Raw genomic sequence first — 18920 nt, forward strand, 5'->3', positions numbered from 1 at the left:
ACTCTAAAAATGAAATATTATGAAATGTAAAAAGATAAGAATAAAAAATGTAATATGTTATAGCTTGATCACAAAAAGACAAATGCTTCTGCATTCAATCCTGAGCAGTGATGGGCTACCTATTAATTTAACATAGTCATTACATGTTCACTCTCAGAACCCACACATTGTATGCAGACAATTGCAAGGTAACAAAGACAGAATGAATTCAACTCACTCTTTTTTCAGTTGAGACAACAGATATTTATTTACAGGTACTTCTAGAATAACACATTTTCTCTTGTTCAAAATTTTTCTTGTACTCCAATGTGCTTAACAAGACTCTACCATGTTGAACATGTGGTACTCTTGGTCCAGCCATGTTTAGGACTCTTCTTTCCCTGACGCTGTCATTCCACATGTGTATACATGTCTATCTTTGTCGTTTTTATAATCTTTTTCTTTCCTTCTTCTTCACTTCTCGGTCATTTTCATACAGCTACTGCTACTGTCATGCATGCATCCGCGCTCTGTTAAATTAGAGTAAGCCTATACCTAAAGCAAATAAACTGGATAAATATCTGATAGAATATAAATAATAACCCAAAAAATAAAAAAACAAGTTTTGTGGAAATTTCATATATAATATATGAAATTTCCACAAAATCTTTCCTGTGTTTTTACTTAATAAAAGCTACTTCCGATATTGAATACCTGGACACATGCACGCACGCGTATTCGTAATTCTAATTCATCAAATATAATCTTCATCAATAAAAATATATCTATTATATATTTTTATTTAAATTAGTTAATAAACAATTATTAATCTTATATAATCTAACTGTAGTATCGAGCTCAAGATAGTTCAAAATTGGCTTCAAAACCTAGTAGGTGATGCCCCATTCTCTTCCTTGCAATCTCTTTCTCACAGAAGAGACGTTGCGAGCATGTCTCTGCTCTATCATTATTTTCATGGCAAGTGCTCGTCTGACCTCCAATCTGTGATTCCCCTTGCCAAACTTTCACAAAAACACTCGACTAGTTACAACCACTATCAACAATTCCCCCCACTTTCTATCTGTGCCTAAATCTAAATGCAGATTCCATGAACAAAACTCCTTTGCCAGAATTGCCTGTCCCATTGGGATACGACCGATTACAATATGCTAGCCTTCAAGTTCAATGTAAACAAGTTCTTGTTGAGCAGTCCCCTTAAATAATCCAAATTCTAGCCAATCTACATCATTAACGATTACTAAACTACCACCTTACATTCATTAACCCTTATCTTCAAGTGGCCTTTGGGCCTTGATGAATGGTGACTACCATGTTAAAAAAAAGTAATAACAACTGTGAAATTAGTTGCTTCTATTTACTTAGCTCCCTACGAGGGCAAAATTAGACACAAGGTCAGTTTTTACTGTGTAGTGTATCCATCTCCTTAAATTTGCTATGGATGAAGCAAAAATAAAAATTGCTCCAGTGAAGGAAGAAGGATTTCTCCTATTCTGACCAAAGGCGAAACTGATATTACACTTTGATCTCATGCTAAAGGCTGAAATATGTTGTGAGATTAGTTTTGATTTTTATCACATGTGATAATCCTTATCCACGAGTCGCCTCCGGGCCTTGATAAGTGGTGATTCCTATGGAAAAAAAAATTTGTTTATGATGTGCAGTAATTTCTTAATTAGTCCTTAATTCTTAAGCATGTCTTTCAATACTCCATTAAATATTGTGAACAGAAAAAATATTTAAAATTAAGATAAATGTCAAAGATCCAAAATTGTATTCGTAATTGAAATGTTTTCAAATGGACATAAATTTTAATGATTGCTTTTCCAAAAAAATAATGTTTTACGCATTCAGAAATGAGTATACTTGGTAATTTTGTATAAGACGGTAAGCATATTTAATGTGTTGCATATCATTCTATATTAAAAAATCTATATTAATAAAATTGAGACAAGTTCATGCGTGTATGTGTGTTTCTTGTGCCAGTATAACTTTGAAAATTACATATTGGATTATTATCTTTTTTATTTCTCTGTTTATCAAATATGTTTTTTTAATTAAAAAAAAGATCCTATACAATAAAAAAAATAACTAAATTTCATACAAATTCACGAAAGGAAAAAACTCCCTTTCACCTGCATGCCAAACCAACAGCACTTGCATTTGTTATTCCTGCTTATATTGTAAAAATCTTGGAATAAAACTAATAGAAATGGCAAAAAGGTTTGTGTTATGAGCTAATTATCTAATTAAATATTGTGTAACTGAATAAGCAGAGAATCTCTTTTTTTTATGTGTCTGAAGGGATAATATATACACACATAAGTGTTAGTGTGTGTGTGTATATGTATGTATATATATATATATATATATGTATATGTATGTATGTATGTATATATATATATATATATATATATATATATATATAAAGATTATTATTATTATCATCGGTCATCCACAAATTGTTATTTCATTGTCCCATTCAACAGTATAGTTAGATGTAAGAAGTGCATGCACACCAAGATTCGAAACTCTAATGGCCGCTCACATCTATGTCCAACAGCAAACACTATATACATTGTCTTAAGAAACTAGATACTAAGTAGAAGAAATTACATGCGCTCTCTCTCTCTCTCTACACACACATACATATGAAATATGGGAAATTAAATACAGGAAGAAACAAAAGCAAATAAGAAATTTGACTGGTTTTTGTTTCTATCACTGAACATCTCCAGAAAAAAAGACAGTCAAATCTCCCATTTATTTTATTTCTTCCTGTGTTTAATTTTTTCTTTCTTTCATACATTTTGTCTCCATATTTTCCTATTTATGATATCTTGTGCATATATATATATATATATATATATATATATATATATATATATATATATGATGACAGAAGTTTGCCATCTCTTCAGTTAAGTGTTGTGTGTCTGTGTGCATGTAGGTGACTTTTTAATCCAGCTTTAGACCTACATGAAAATACACATGTGACATAAAAACTTTCCTTCTTGTAAAGGTGATCGTATGATAATATTGTGAATCCTCGAATGTTATGTCAGGCCACTTTTAAATTTGCAGATTAGACCATAAATATGACAACTTAGTGTTGTCGGATGTGCTGTAAAAGCCTCCTCGTAAGACTGTTGTTCCTGTCTTTGATTGTGTGATTTCAGATGATTAACAAAACCAGCTTTTGACAAAAAGTATCTGCCACCTAAAGTCCACTTCAGTTCCTGTTGTTTCTTGTCCTGCTTTCTTAAAACACATTTTAAGACAGCAAGATCTACATGCTGCTCTTCAAAAACCTTTCACTGATGATTTTCCTCCAGTAATCGATCTTTTGCTTAAAATTCCCAGCTATGTACATGCATCTCAAGTATTTTCAAGTTGTTTTTCAGAGAATCCTTAAACCTTTTTCTTGGTTTATGTTGTGGTCTTTTACCTATATATCTATCTTGCCATAAAACAGTTGTTTAGGAAGTTTTTTGTCCTCCATCCTAAGCAAGTGTCCAGTCCAGCACATCTGATTTTGAATGATTAGTACTCTTTGATCGTTCAAGAACTACAGTGTCAGGCGTTAGCCCTCCAGTTATACACGCACACACACACACATACATTTTTGACTACATATATTATTTTTATAACACTACAAGTGAGAGGAAGCTATTTACAAAAGATTTGGCTTTACACTAGGTGATGACCTTAACTAACCCTAACCAAAAAAACTCAGCATTGTGTGGCTATGAGTGTATCTATGTGAAGATTTGAAACACTAATCACTATTCACCGACAGTCAAATATATGATGGAATATTTTCATAATCTTTTTATATGATTTTTTGGTGTGAACTTTTTGCGTAATCACACCTGTCTTTTATGTATATGCACATACTATGCGTCTATTTACTTACTTTCTCAAGAGGGCAGAGTTAGATACAAGGCTTGTTTTCAATATGGGGGACCCCCCCCCAAAAAAAAAAAAGAAGAGCACTTCAGATTGAGATAAAAATGAAAATTGTTCCATCCAAAGTGATTTCTCATTTACTGACTGAGAAAAGAGAAAAGATGAAGTGTAGTATAAGAACAGGTACTACACTTTTCAAAATTTATGAAAATACAAAATTAAATTAGGCACTAGACCATTCAAAAGTGTTGGGGAGGAGGAGGGCCTATAGTCATCCTTGTCACTGTACCTTATATATATATGTCTATCTTTTAGAATCTTCAATCACTGCAATACTACATTCATTCCAGGGGTCATACTATACTTTGCTCCTAGCCAAAAGGCCAAGAAATAATTTAGTTTTCAAATCAAAATGTTAATTAATTGAATGTACTGAAGTTATCTATGATAATAAACAAATTATGTGCATTTTGCCCTCCTCACTCCACAGCATGCAGTATAAGGTAGACGCATTAATTAATATTGATTGTTAAGCTGTAAGTCTATAAAGTCAGTCATATGCAGGTGTTTGGTTTTATTTACTTAAAGCAATGAAGGTGAACTGTTTGTGTATAGATTCGTTTAATCTGTTTAAACTTTGAGAAATGACCTTGATGTTTGAGGTTATTCAAACAGCAACAAATAAATTAATACTTATAATTATCCAGCCAGGTATTAACAAACTGTCAGGTATCAACATGGATCTATTTTCATTGACATTTTTCGACTTCAAATAACATTTTGTTTTAGTCTTTAAAAATCTATATAAAAAGAAAGGTTTTGTAAACAGATGTGAAAAAAGTATATTTGGATGGTGAGGCTATTGAGTTTGTTCAAAAGCTTTGTTATCTTGGTGATGCCATTGGAGCACAAGATGGAGCAGGTGCTAGTGTGATTGCAAGAGTTAGATGTGGATGGAGTCAGTTCAAGGAACTTCATGACATTACTAACCACTGTTGACCAAGGAAAGAGTCTATCAGACATGTGTACGCAGTGTTATAATAAATTGGAAATGAAACCTGGCCAGTGAGAGTTGAAGACATGTATTGCATGGAGAGAAATTATATGATGAATGCATAATGAGTTTTAAAGACAGGCTTAATTTTGATTACGTCAGAGGAAAATTATATTCTGAAAATATAGGGAGATTTATTCAGAACAGGAAACTTTGTTAGTTTGATTGTGTTAAAAGAATAGATGAGAGTTCTAGGGTTAGATGTATAAGAGTTAAGGTAGCAGGGGCAATCGACAGAGGAATGCCCAGAAAAATAATGGAAAAAGTGGCAAGGATTGACTTTAGAAATAAGGATAAAGACTAAGCAGAGATAAGTTTGTTTTTTAATTTTTTTCTTTTATTAAGCTATGTTCATAAAACCATTATCAATAAACTGATTATGGAATGCATAAAACTTAAGAATATCACGATAGTTAGCCAATACAGGACTCTGAAAATGAAACAGTGATACATGTTCATTCACATAATTCTCAGGCAGCATGTTAGGGACTACAGGATACAATGTGAAAGGAGATTGCCGGTGCATCTCTGAGCAAATACTGATGTGATTATGTAGTTGGTCTAATGTGAATGTGTATATCATCGCAGGTTTGGTCTGTTCAGTCGCAGTATAGAACGATATTTAAACATTGAGGTTGGGCAAGAATCATTAAATAATGAAATGTAGGCAACAGAAGCAACTGCTATGTTCGGGTTAATGGACTGCAGATCTAATCCCAGTAGATCTTATACTCCAAAAGGAATAGGTTTGCAGCATGGAATATGTAATATATATCTTATGGCACAATGCTGTAGATGCACAAGAGAATCAGAGAACACCTTGTAAACTCTGACAAACACTAGGGACCCATATTTCAAGTGGGGACGAATCATTGCCTTGTAAAGTCTAGTTAGCAAATGCCATTCATGAAAAATTTAGTAGCTCAGGATATGTTAGTTTGAAAGTCAATTTTTAAAATCTGTCCAACATATGGCAGCATGAAAAACGAATGTTAAGCTAAATTTGATGAAAAAATTAAAAAAGCTTTAAAAAAAAAAGTTTTTGATTAAAATCATGGTTAAAATAACTTACAAAAGTATAAAGATGAATTTTTTAAATTCAAAGGAATTCTTTTCATTTTTTTCCCCCATGTATACTGCTTTTTAAACTTGTTTAAATTGTTCAGCTAAATATATTTATTCTACATAAATTCCTGCTGCAATGTTTTGAGTATTTTCATATTTGGATTATTTAAACTACCATTTTCATATTGGATGTTATTCTCACAATGTTTCGGTCGATTAACTAACTTAAATTAAATATTTATTTCATTATGTCTTTAAAAACAAAATCTTTATGTGGCCATACAGATCTTTGAAAAACAATGTTGGAAATTATAAAATTTGTCTTGTGTGTTATTGGTTCAGAAGTCAAACTTCACAGTGTATAACTAAAAAAGAAAAGTAGACTTCAAACAATTTAAAAATCCTTACAAATGTATGATATCAATTTTGTGGTAAATGAAAGTTAATCATAATGTAGGTTATAAATATCAGATCAAGCCGGCCTAATCATTACTTTGTGAAAAAATATTTAAAAAAAATGAAATGAAAGTACAACTTTGATTGTTCATTCATTTCAACAGCTAACACATTGAATATTTATATGATTCATATCACTGTAGAGATGGAGCTAGATATTTCTTTTAATAGTAAATCAATAAAAGAAGTCAGATTTGGATTATATAAAAATGTAATTTGATAAGGCAAAAAAACAAAAATACAGAAAAATCTGTATGATGTATGTATCTGTCATAGAATGAAAATGTCATATTCCAAAAATTACGTAAATTGATCAAGTAGTTTTTATAAATAGAAAATATTTTTTTAGGACTTTTAACGATTTTAATAGTAAGTCGTAGCCATTACAAAACTGATTTTATCTTGGTAGTTCGAATTAAGTTGTCTCCTTTTATTTATTCAATATGGTGGATCAAGACACAACATTGTTGCTTCCTCATAAAACTTGATTTTCTTAATTTAAGAAAAGACTATTTGATCAATTTATGTGATTTCTTGAATATGGCATTTTTGTTACGTGACGTACATATATATATATATATATATATATATATATATATATATATATATATATATTTTTTTTTTTTAATTAGGTTGAACTCTGGACTTGCACTAAAATTTCATATATTAATATTTTAAGCCCATCAAGTGATTCTTTTTCTTTTTGACAAGTGGTTCTTTTTCTTTAAACTGGGACTGTTCTTGTATGTATAGAGATACACAATATCGTACACATTAAGTTGAAAAAAAAAATTACATTAAAAAATAAATTACCCATCATTGTGCAGTAACCTAACCTGAAATAACCTGAAAAAAAAAAAAAAATTAACACACGTGAAATTAAATTATTATTAACATAAGTGAAAGAATTGTACATTTATAGAAAGAACAAATGAATTTTTTTTTACATTAAGAATTTCATTGTGGTTTTAACTCCAGTCACAAGACTGGTTTGTTTGTAATACTTACTTGTGTTTTTATTTTTGTAGAGGAGAGGAGGGGTGAAAAATCAACCATCCCAAATGGTGTTTGGTGGGTGTGACATAATACATGTCACAAAGGGTGGTAGGTGAGGTTTGCAAAATATCCATAGTAAATGGATTCCAAAACACCTGTTCAGTTGCAGGTGGGGATGAATGAATGGGTGTTGAATGTCAAGATATCTATTCGGGGCAAGAGGTTCAGCTGTCAAGTTTGTTTTCTGTTTTGTTCACTGCATTGATTTTCTTTCTTTTCCTTTAACAATTACTGAAACAAACCCTCGTTTTCTGTTGTCTGCAATTTTTAATCTATTGTTTTTTCTAACATTATTTTTCACTTAACATTTGTTTTCAGTGTTTCCTGTTCTCTTCATGTAACTAATATTAATTCTAAAATTTCTTTTGGTTAAAAAATTTCTTCCAATTTATTTATTCATTTATTTTTTTTTTTGATCTTTTGAACTATCATTTTTTTTATTTTTGCATATTTAGAAATGTCTTTCTTTTGCTAAAAAAATATTTGGTACTTATGCAGAATAAGGACTGTGCTATTATCAGAATTCTCTGAACAGTTTACATAAAATGCCGAAAAGTGCCAAATGAATGTTTTGTGGGGGGGGGTTTTTTTTTCAAGGAAAAATATATTTCTATTATTATGAAAATAATTCAATGAAAAATTAATTGAAAAAATAAAAAATATTATGAAGAAAATACAATCAAGAATTATGGGGCAATTATTATGAAACTTAAAATTAAAAAATACTCATTGTAAGCAAAGTTTTTGATAACAAAACTTTGTTCATTTATTTTAATGATTTTTTTTTCTTTTTTTTTTTGTTAAAATCAAATGTATGTGTGTGTGTGTGTGTGTGTGTGTGTGTATATATATAAAGTGAGAGTGTCTGTGTGTATGTCTGTGTACACTTCCCTACCAAATAACTCTGTCAATTTTCTGTCTACAGACTCAAGATTTGACATAGGAAATATTGAGATTTTGGAAAATCTTTTTAATCGGTTTTTGGCCAAAAATTTGGCTTTAAGGGGGTCAAAGTTCAACGATTTCACCTTTTAGAACTTTACCAAACTCCTCCGCCAATTTTGGTTCTAAACACTTGAAATTTTAGATTTAGGTTACTTGGACATGGATCTAACTTAATAATTTAATTTGAGCCCAAAACAATAAATATTAAGGGGTCAAAATTGTGGTTAAAGTTTAAAAAAATTAACCTCTGCAGTCTCTACCAAATTACTCAGCAAATTTTTGGTCTAAACATTTGAAATTTTACATAAAGTATATTCAGACATAGGACAAGCTTTTAATCGTTTTTTTTTTTCTGAAAATTTGGCTTCCAAGGAGTCAAAGTTCAAAAGATTTTACTATTGCGGTCTCTAGCAAACTATTAAGCTAATTTTGGGTCTAAACATTTGAAATTTTACATAAAGACTATTCAGACATGCAGCAAGCTTTTTAATCAGTTTTTGGGTGAAATTTTGCCTGGCAAGAGGTCAAAGTTTACAGAGTTGACCATTGTAGATTCTACCAAACTCCTCTGCCAATTTTGGGTCTAAACACTTGAAATTTTAGATGTAGGTTACTTGGACATGGATCAAACATTTTAATTTAATTTGAGACCAAAACAATAAATGTTAAGGGGTCAAAATCAGGGTGAAAGTTTAAAAAAAAAAATTGATGCCTGCAGTCTCTACTAACTTTTCTCTATGGTAGTTAAGGGAGCCTATTATATAGAACGGCATTACCGTACATATTCACATTTTTAATATATATATATGCACGTAAAGTTATGAACAGTACATAGGGCCCGAGCAAAGCCGGGCGGAACTGCTAGTCTATAAATATAAAAGCGAAAATGTGTGTATGTATGTTCGCTTTTTGTGTATGTCTCTAAAAGGCTTTTTGTCCGAGAAGCGGTCGGTCGGCTCACAACTTCTTTAAACTTTTTATATCACATATAAATCATAATATCTATGAGTTAAAAACGAAGGCCACCTGTCTATTTAATTTGCTTGACTTTCGAAAGATAAATATTCAACATTTTTTGCTCGCTGCATGTGGATTAGGCTTTTTTGTATAATAAGAGCGACACTAATTCTGGAGGCATTTTTCCGGTCGTGATCGCCAGAAATGTCCGAAAGTAATCAGATTTGATCAATGTGGAAATATTTTCCTTATATCAGACAATTGCTATTCAATTTGGACAATCCCCTTGTTATGGGGAGCTGTCACCCCCCCCCCCAACATCTTGGGAAAATAAAAATAAAAAAAAGCGTTCCCGCAGTAAATAAAATACTGTCCCGCAGTCAAAGTTGACCTCATTAAGTCTTTAAAACGTGCACCTGCCAATTCTAAATAGGTAAATAAATCCAAATGTGTTTCCGTTAGTATTTCGCGGTGGCCCAATGGTTAACGTCGCATGTTTTTTTTCACACTTTAATTTCCAACTTCGCCTCAAGGGTTCGGGTTCGATCCTCATACTTACCTACCAAAACATTTTTTAATTCCCCTCTCACCCTCCACCCCGGGAGTTTTGCTTTACCCCTAACCACACACACCTCCAAACACCCGGGCAACGCCGGGTACCCCCCGCTAGTATATATATATATAAACCAATGATAACAACTCAAATCAATTTTATTGGCTCAGCATTTCGACACTTTTCGGCATTTTTACATAAACTGCCTAAAAAATTCTGAGGATAAAATGGTCCTTATTTTGCATAAGTATCAAATATTTTTTAAAGTATTTATTGAATTAAAATTATATAATTCGACACCTTTATTATATAAATGCTTTAAAAAATTTAAACATGTGTTTAATGATTAAAAACTTATTTATCTAGCAATTAAATTTTCTTGGAAAGTGAATAAATTTTTATAGATTTAACATATGAAAGTAAAAAAAATATATTTAATTTTTTTAAACAAACTTATTGATTGGAAATAAGGAATGTTTCATGTAAAAATTTGCATATTCCTATAGTCATGTTTTTAAATTCTTTATCAGAAACTTAGCAATTATTTATATAGATTATGCAAATACTTAGTGAACTACTTGAATCACATGAAAAAGATAACAACTGTCTCTACTTGGCATGGTCTGAGATGAAGTGAAATTATTTTAGTTTTTTATTTGTGCATTGAAAAAACTTATACAGAAAAAGAAATAAAATTTTAAGAAGTTACTGTAGTTTGCTTGAAACATTGTCTAGTGTGTATATAACTTAAAATTTATAGAAGGCAATAACAATGCAGAGATGTAATGGACACAAACTGAAGCAAATCAAGATATGATGGTGGAATAAGCTATGTGTATTCACCTTTATTAATACAACATATGTATATGTATTTATTAAATTATATTTTATACTTGCATTGTGTTCTTAACCTTGAGTGGCCTCTGGGCATGATAAGTGTTAACTATATGGCTAAAAGAAAAAAAATTAAAATTTATCCTGCAAGTCAGGGTCTACATGGTCTTTATTATTCCACCATATATGGTCAAAGGCTTGGTCAGAATGACTATCTTGAAATCTTGGTGCAAGCTATCCAACCACCTTTGTTTCAACCATTATCTCTACCTTTTACTAGAGATCTATTTTCGCCATCCTATTGTCATTAAAGCATAGTACATCTCTGTAGCAGGTGAGGTGATTTTTTCCCCCATTTTTTGGAGATTACTGTAATATCACATAATGGCAAATAACATTTCAAGCACAATCAAGTCTGATCAGAAGTCTGATGCAACATCTTCATCTTTGACAGGTAGTCTTTCGTTGCTCCCTTTGTGCTTCCTTTGTTGATGGCTAGTAAGATATTGGTCTGGACTCTAGTGCAACGAGACATTGTTCATGATGGAAGAGATGATAACATTACCTGACTCCTTTAAAATTTATTTTTATTTCCAATATCTCAACCCAATGCCTCTGTAATGATCATAATTGGTGCCAATTATTCAAGATGTTGCAAACTTTAAGGTTCCTCTTGCAGGTGTCTTTGAATCAAAGTAAGGGAAAACAAACTCTTCTCCAGCCTTGAACCAAAAGTCCATATAGCAGATCTTTTGAAAATCTTGCATTTTACGTGTAGTATATATAGGTCAGCAGGATTTATATGTTGAGGATCTTGACATGCTCCAGCAAAACTTGGTGTGAGATATAATTTAAGTTTTGTAGCATTTAAAAATACATTTTGAAAATGAGCCCTCAATTTGATATTAGTTTCATTACTTGTTTAGAGTTTTTCAACATCAAACAAGTTTAAGTCATAATTTGAGCTTTTGATTTAAAAGAAGTCACTCACCTTAAAGTAATATATATGTCATTTTACTAAATTATACTTTTGAATTTTGTATCTAAAATTGAGGAAATTGAATCTTGGAGGGATTAAATATTGAAGTGGGGCTGTATCAAACTAGTCAATTTGACTTTATAAGGATATTCTAAAAGAATTTTCTTATAAAAAAATGTGTGAATGCTTTATCATTTATATATTTTTTTTCTTGTTTGTTTCAGATTCTTCTTTGTCACCAAATGTCAGAGGAGCTGAAGGTGGCTCTTCACCAAACCCAATTCAGTTACAGAACGGTGTCGCTCCAAGTCCTGTATCTCCTCCAGCGATGAGCTCTGTTCCTCCTTCTCCGTTATACAATGCCGGAGCTGTAGGTGGTCCAATTGCAAATGGTGCCGCAGCTGCCGCTTCTCCTCCTGCTACTGCTGCTGATGGAGTCTGTGGTGCTGCTCCCAATTATGCTTCTCAACAAGCTTCTTCCCAGACCCCTCCTACTCAAGCTCAGGCCCAAGCCCAGGCACAGGCACAGCTCCAACAAGCCCAAGATCCATTGCCTCCGGGGTATGTATTGTAAATGTTACAGCTTCTTGTGGCTAGGTCATATAAGTTTTGTATACATGTTGTTAATAATGGAAAGTCTGCTACTCCTCCTTTATTTAATGCTCTTCAGGTTATTTCATCTTTTAAGAATAAGACTGATCTTTGCTCATCACATAATTCTTCTATTGATGATTCTGGTGCTGTTCTTTCCGATTTTTTGTTAGAAAACTGATATCTCTTAATTCTATAATTATCACTCCAAAGATGGATGCTAGGGCTCTTTCCAATTTTGACCAGTCTAAGTTGTAATCAATTCCTGTTGTCATTCTCAAACATTGTGCATTGAACTAATCTCTAAAAATTATTCAATCTCTTTTGTTTTTGTTAAAAAAAAAAAAAAAATCATGTTTCTCTTGTTGAAAAGAGTCCTCTGTTGTGCATATCTTTAAAATGCTGCTGATTAATCTGAGCCTACTAAGCATCATCCTGTTTGCTCTTCTTTTTTATGAGCAAAGTTTTAGAAAGGTTAGTCAACAGCAAGTTTATTCCTTTTTTAGAAAATTTGTGTTTCTTTAGTGATCTTAAATATGACCTTCATTCAACTGTTGATCTTTAAATTGCTGTAACTGAGCGAATCTGTCGGTTTATGGATTATTCAGGAGTGAGTAGGGCCATTGTGCTTGACATTACAAAGCTGTTAAAGTGTGGCATTCTAGTCTTCTACATAAACTTCAGGGTTATGGCATTGGTGGTTAAGTTCTTGACATTAATAGATCCTTTTTTCTGATTGATGCATGATGTTTCTTCTGGATGGTGTCTTTTCGTTGTCTGTTTCTATCATTGTTGGCGTTTCTCGGGACTTTATTCTAGGCCTAACTCTGTTTCTTAATGTGATCTTCCCGTGAATATTATTCAAAGAATTAACATCTATACTGATTATAGCACTCTCTATTTTGGTGTTGCTTCTCACCCATCTCCCTCGGATAAGTTGAAATATGCAACTGATTTACAAGTTAACCTGGGTTTAGTTGTACACTGGAATACGAAATGGCTTGTTTTGTTTACTCTGCTTGTGTCTTAGGTGGATCTTTTTTCTTAAGATTCTCATGGATGGCTCTGCTCTTTGGGATAAATCAACTCTGAAACTTCTTTGCCTTTCTTTTTCATCAAATCTTTTTTGAATGTAAAGTATTAGATCAATTGCTGTTTCTGTTTCTTGTAAAGTAGTTCTGTCACTCTAAACGCTTTTTCACGCATGAGACTATCTACCATCAGGTCATCTACTATGAGAAATCTACCATCAGGTCATGTATGGAGCACTGTTATCATATTTGAGCTGGAGAATCTCTATCCCATTTAAGGGTCCTTGGTAACGTTTGAAAAATGGTGTATTTTTTTGTTTTTTTTTTGCTTTTTGTTTTTCTTTTGTTTCATTTTTTTAATCATTTTTTTGCTTTGTCTTTTCTTTCCTTCCTCTTTTGATTTTTTTCGTTCCCTTTTGATTTTTTCTTTCTCTTTTCTTTTTCTTTCTCTTTTCTTTTTCTTTCTCTTTTCTTTTTTCTTTCTCTTTTCTTTTTTCTTTCTCTTTTCTTTTTTCTTTTCCTTTTCCCTTTTTCTTTTTCCATTGTTCCCTTGTCTTTCTCCTTTTTTTTCTTTTTCTATTAATTAATTTTATTGAAACCTACAAAGATTTAATATATTTATAACTACTCAAGTATCTATACCAAAAATTGCATCACTTAAAATCTACGACTTTTTTTTTCATGGTGAACTGATTATAAGTAAGCACCATTTATTTTTCTAGAAAAATGATTAAATAAAATTGTATTATTTGCATTATTCAGACTATTATTCTCATTTTTATGATTATGTTCAAGATGTTTCATCTGATATATCACATTCAAACTTCAAACTTGAGCACATTCTAGTCAAACCCAGGAAAACTGTATAGAATTTCTAACTGAAGCCTTTATTTAATCTTAGGCGGTAGATTATTGCCATTCTGTTAGCAGGGAACAACATAAAGTAACACTTTTAACAAAACGAGAATAAATAAAAAGTTTAATTCAAAATTTGTACAGATTCTCAGGTTTCACTAGAAGATTCCCAAGATCAAAGGTTACATTGGCTGAAACATTTTATGAAACTAAGATGAGAATAATAATCTGAATAATAAAAAGTATCAAACCTCATTTTGAAAGCTCCAAAATATAAAAACTTGTCAAACAGTTTTTATGATTAGATTTTCTTCATTTGTTTTTGTACTGGGGGTGGGGAGAGGGAGTATCGAAATTCCACGTCATTTTGCATAATTTATTCTTTTTGAAATAATGTTTTTGGCCTATACTATTAAGAAAAACTATTCTTTTGTCATTGTCGGCTCAAAATTCTTTAAATTACACAAATGTCTTTACTAGAAAAAAAATATTCTTTGTCTTACCATGAAAAAATGTTAGCTAAAAATTGGAGCCATTAAAAAAAATGTCACTTTTTGAAAGGTATTTTTATTTAAAATTGTACTATTTTAGTCGATGGGATGACATAAGTTAATTTTGAAACAATTCATTTTAAAATGGGTAAAGTCAGAATTGATTACCTTAACAACATCAGATTAATCACCAATCAGTATTGTGTCTGATTAAACAATCTCGTTTTGTTAATGTGTGTGAAAGGTGATAACGTACTTACAAACATAACATGCCTTAGCGTAGTATTATATGTAGATTCATTTTTCTATTTCAGTTGGCAAATGAGATTTGATCCACAAGGCAGGCCATATTATGTAGATCACAATACAAGGACAACTACATGGGACAGGCCATTACCACTTGGGTAAATACTCACTTTATTTGCCTGAACGTTCAGCTGCTGTACACTATGATCTTTGTTATATTAATATTGTCAGTGTAACAAATTAAGAATGCCAGTAAATAATTTAGATTACTTTTATGCAAAATAATTGTCTCTAAAAAAGTTATGTAAATTTTATTTATTGATGAATTATTCTAAAAGATAAATAGTCACTCTATAGTGCATGCACCAACTTTAATGCTGTGAACTTCAGAGATAATTAAATAAAACAAAAAGTTTGCTCATGTGAAAAAGTGATTTCTAGAAAAAGTGAATTTAGGATATAGAAAAAAATAATTTGTCCACGATTAATTCTAATTTAAAACATATCAATTATTTTCATTGTTTTTTAGTGTACCATGTGAATGTTCAAACTTTTGCACTGTTTTTAATCGTCATTACAAAAAATTTTTTTTTAAATCTTAAAGTAAAATCTTTTGTCTTGATCTGAAGTACCTTAATTTAATGCTGCTAAAATCATTCATATCACCGCATAAATATCCAGTTATTTTTGCAAATAACTAGTAAGTGCTTTGTGAATCCAGTAACCAATGCAGTAAAGTTTATCTTGTATCTGAAATTCTTTCTTTATATGCTATTCTGTCTGCACTATCATGTGTATATTTTATTACTCATTGACATATGTATATGCGTGTGTGTTGAGGTATGTTGAAAAGAAATCAAAGTACTTGAATGTAAGAGCTAAAATATGAATATACCATTGAAACATTAAAATATACAGCAACTGTTATCAACAATTGTTTAAAAATAATATTTAGTTACAATTAGGACCTATACAATCATACAGTCCGCACTTATTAATCCTCTACTTTACCTAAAAAGGATGTTTAAGCATATTAATTGGAAGATATTACCAATGATCATTGAACTACAATCTTCATATATATAATTTTTGTGGAAACAAAACCGTGTTTTAGCATTAAAATGACCCACAGAGGTTGAAATGCTGTTAAACAAACTCCCTCAATAAACTGAAATTATACATGATGATGTATTTTATGCAATTTTTAAAAATCTATATGTATTTAAGTTTTTTTTAACAGATACTATTCAGTAAATGTATAAGTATTTACATTTAATTATGTCTTAAATAGAAAACATAGCAAACATTTATGTCTACATTTAACTATAAATTCTTCTTTTTATTTAATAATTTTTTTTGGATTTGGTATTTTTCTTTTAAATATAACTAGCAGGGAGTACCCGGCGTTGCCCGGGTGTTTGGAGGTGTGTGTGTGTTAAAAAAAAACGTTGGCCGGGCGTTTGGAGGTGTAAAAGAAAAAAAAAAAGTTTTAGTAGGACGGTGGGATTGAATCCCGAAGCCTTGCCGCGAAGGTGGAAACGAAAGGGAAAAAAAGCCAGACACCAACCACCTCAGCCACGAGAGAAGAGGAATTGATAAGCATGTTAAAACAATATTTATAAAGTAAAATATGCAGGCGCGAGGAAGTGGTGTGATGTTTGACCTAGTTTTGCACTGCAAGCCAGTTACTGTTTCCCCCGCTTCTCGCTTTTTGAAGACGCGACAAGCTGGTAAAAGTCGGGCAAATTAAATACACATGCGACCCCCGTTGTTAAGTCATACATATTATCATTTAGACGTAGTATAAAAAGTTTTAAGGAGCGACCCATCCCCCCCTCCCGGACAAGGCTTCGGGAAAAAAAGCTTTTAGACATACACAAAAAGTGAACATACATACACACACATTTTCGCTTTTATATATATAGATTTACAGTTTTTACTATTTATATTGCAAGTAGGAGCAAATTTCAGATTTATTTATATTAGTGATATTTTTTTTTTTCTAGACATGTTTAGAAAATACAGTATTACTTATTTTTCAACCTTGAATATGTGATTTTACCTAAAATTGGAATTATTTTCTCTAACCTCTATGTATACTTTCTCTTCCCCATATATATATATATATATATATATATATATATATATATATATATATATATATATATAAATAAAAGATAATACCAGGTATGTATACATACATATGTACATTCAAATTTAAATCAATTAAAAAAAACTCTCTTGATTGAACTACAAAAATCAGTCATTAATTTGTAAAACCAACAGTTCATATTTAGTGAGATAGAGCTGAGTATATTTTAATGATTTTAATTTCAAAGCACATTCCAAATAATGTGCATAAAGTTATTTACAGCTGTTTTAAGATGTTTATTTTTGGTTATACAATGCAACATAAAATTTGTTCAAACAGAATCGTGCATCAGAATAATATATCGTATGTACCCCAAAACAACATATCTGATTCGATATTTTCTGCATGTGTGCTTGTTTCAGGTGGGAACGTCGTGTTGATAATCGTGGGCGCGTATATTATGTTGACCACAACACGCGCACAACAACGTGGCAGAAGCCCAACATGGATATGGTCCTCAACTGGCAACAATGGCAGCAATGGCGCAACAATAGAACAATGGAACATTTACAACAGCGATTTTTGTATCCGCAGAATCCACTGTTGTCTTCAGAAACTGATTCCCAAAATGCACTTCCCCAGGGATGGGGTATGTATATTGAGTTTTTTTTCTTTCTTCCAATAAAGAAGGGTGTAACATGTTCATCCCATCAGTTTCCTCAAGGTTGGAAGTAATCTACCCACACTTAAAGTTAAATCATCACTGTTCAATAGCGATTGGTAATAAAAAAAATTTTTTTTTATAGACATCGCTTCACACAAAGCATGAAGCCACTTGATGTAAGGAGCTGAAATCAAACAAAAAACAAAACTTCAAGGTGAAAACCCAGCCCATAAAATAGCAATTTTTCTTCCTTTGTCAGAAACAATGCTCATAGAATGTGAATACTAAAAGATAAAATAAGGAATGTGAGAATTACAAGTAAACCCAAAGTCTATTGCATATTGATATTGAGGATAATCAAGTTTTACAAAAACTAAAAGATTAGATTACCAAACTGAAAACTTTGTTAGAGACTGGAATTAATTTTGCTATTTTGCTATAGAATTTTGACGATTTAATTTTAATATATCATTTTGCCCATATTATTTTGCTACATGATTTTGACAGTATTATTTTGCCACATGATTGTGACAATATTATTTTGCCACATGATTGTGACAATATTATTTTGCCACATGATTGTGACAGTATTATTTTGCCACATGATTTTGACAATATTATTTTGCCACATGATTGTGACAATATTATTTTGCCACATGATTGTGACAGTATTATTTTGCCACATGATTGTGACAGTATTATTTTGCCACATGATTGTGACAGTATTATTTTGCCACATGATTGTGACAGTATTATTTTGCCACATGATTTTGACAATATTATTTTGCCACATGATTGTGACGATATTATTTTGCCACATGATTGTGACGATATTATTTTGCCACATGATTGTGACAGTATTATTTTGCCACGTGATTGTGACGATATTATTTTGCCACATGATTGTGACAATATTATTTTGCCACATGATTGTGACAGTATTATTTTGCCACATGATTGTGACAATATTATTTTGCCACATGATTTTGACAATATTATTTTGCCACATGATTGTGACGATATTATTTTGCCACATGATTGTGACGATATTATTTTGCCACATGATTGTGACGATATTATTTTGCCACATGATTGTGACAGTATTATTTTGCCACGTGATTGTGACGATATTATTTTGCCACATG

The 18920-nt window shown here is 31.4% G+C and overlaps 1 protein-coding gene across 9 annotated transcripts in view; it reads left to right on the forward strand.

Annotated features, from left to right (window-relative positions):
• Window positions 1-18920, forward strand: part of LOC145259902 (NEDD4-like E3 ubiquitin-protein ligase WWP2) — a 225611-nt gene that overhangs the window by 178233 nt on the left and 28458 nt on the right. For all 9 annotated transcript variants that reach the window (XM_080117823.1, XM_080117825.1, XM_080117829.1 and 6 more), the window contains 3 exons: window positions 12030-12366; window positions 15088-15177; window positions 17534-17760. In XM_080117823.1, coding sequence (XP_079973949.1) covers window positions 12030-12366; window positions 15088-15177; window positions 17534-17760 — 654 coding nt within the window. The remainder of the gene's footprint in view (window positions 1-12029; window positions 12367-15087; window positions 15178-17533; window positions 17761-18920) is intronic.

This window comes from Euprymna scolopes, chromosome 35 (genome assembly GCF_053919585.1).
Source record: "Euprymna scolopes isolate OS-2025 chromosome 35, ASM5391958v1, whole genome shotgun sequence".
NCBI lineage: Eukaryota > Metazoa > Mollusca > Cephalopoda > Sepiida > Sepiolidae > Euprymna > Euprymna scolopes.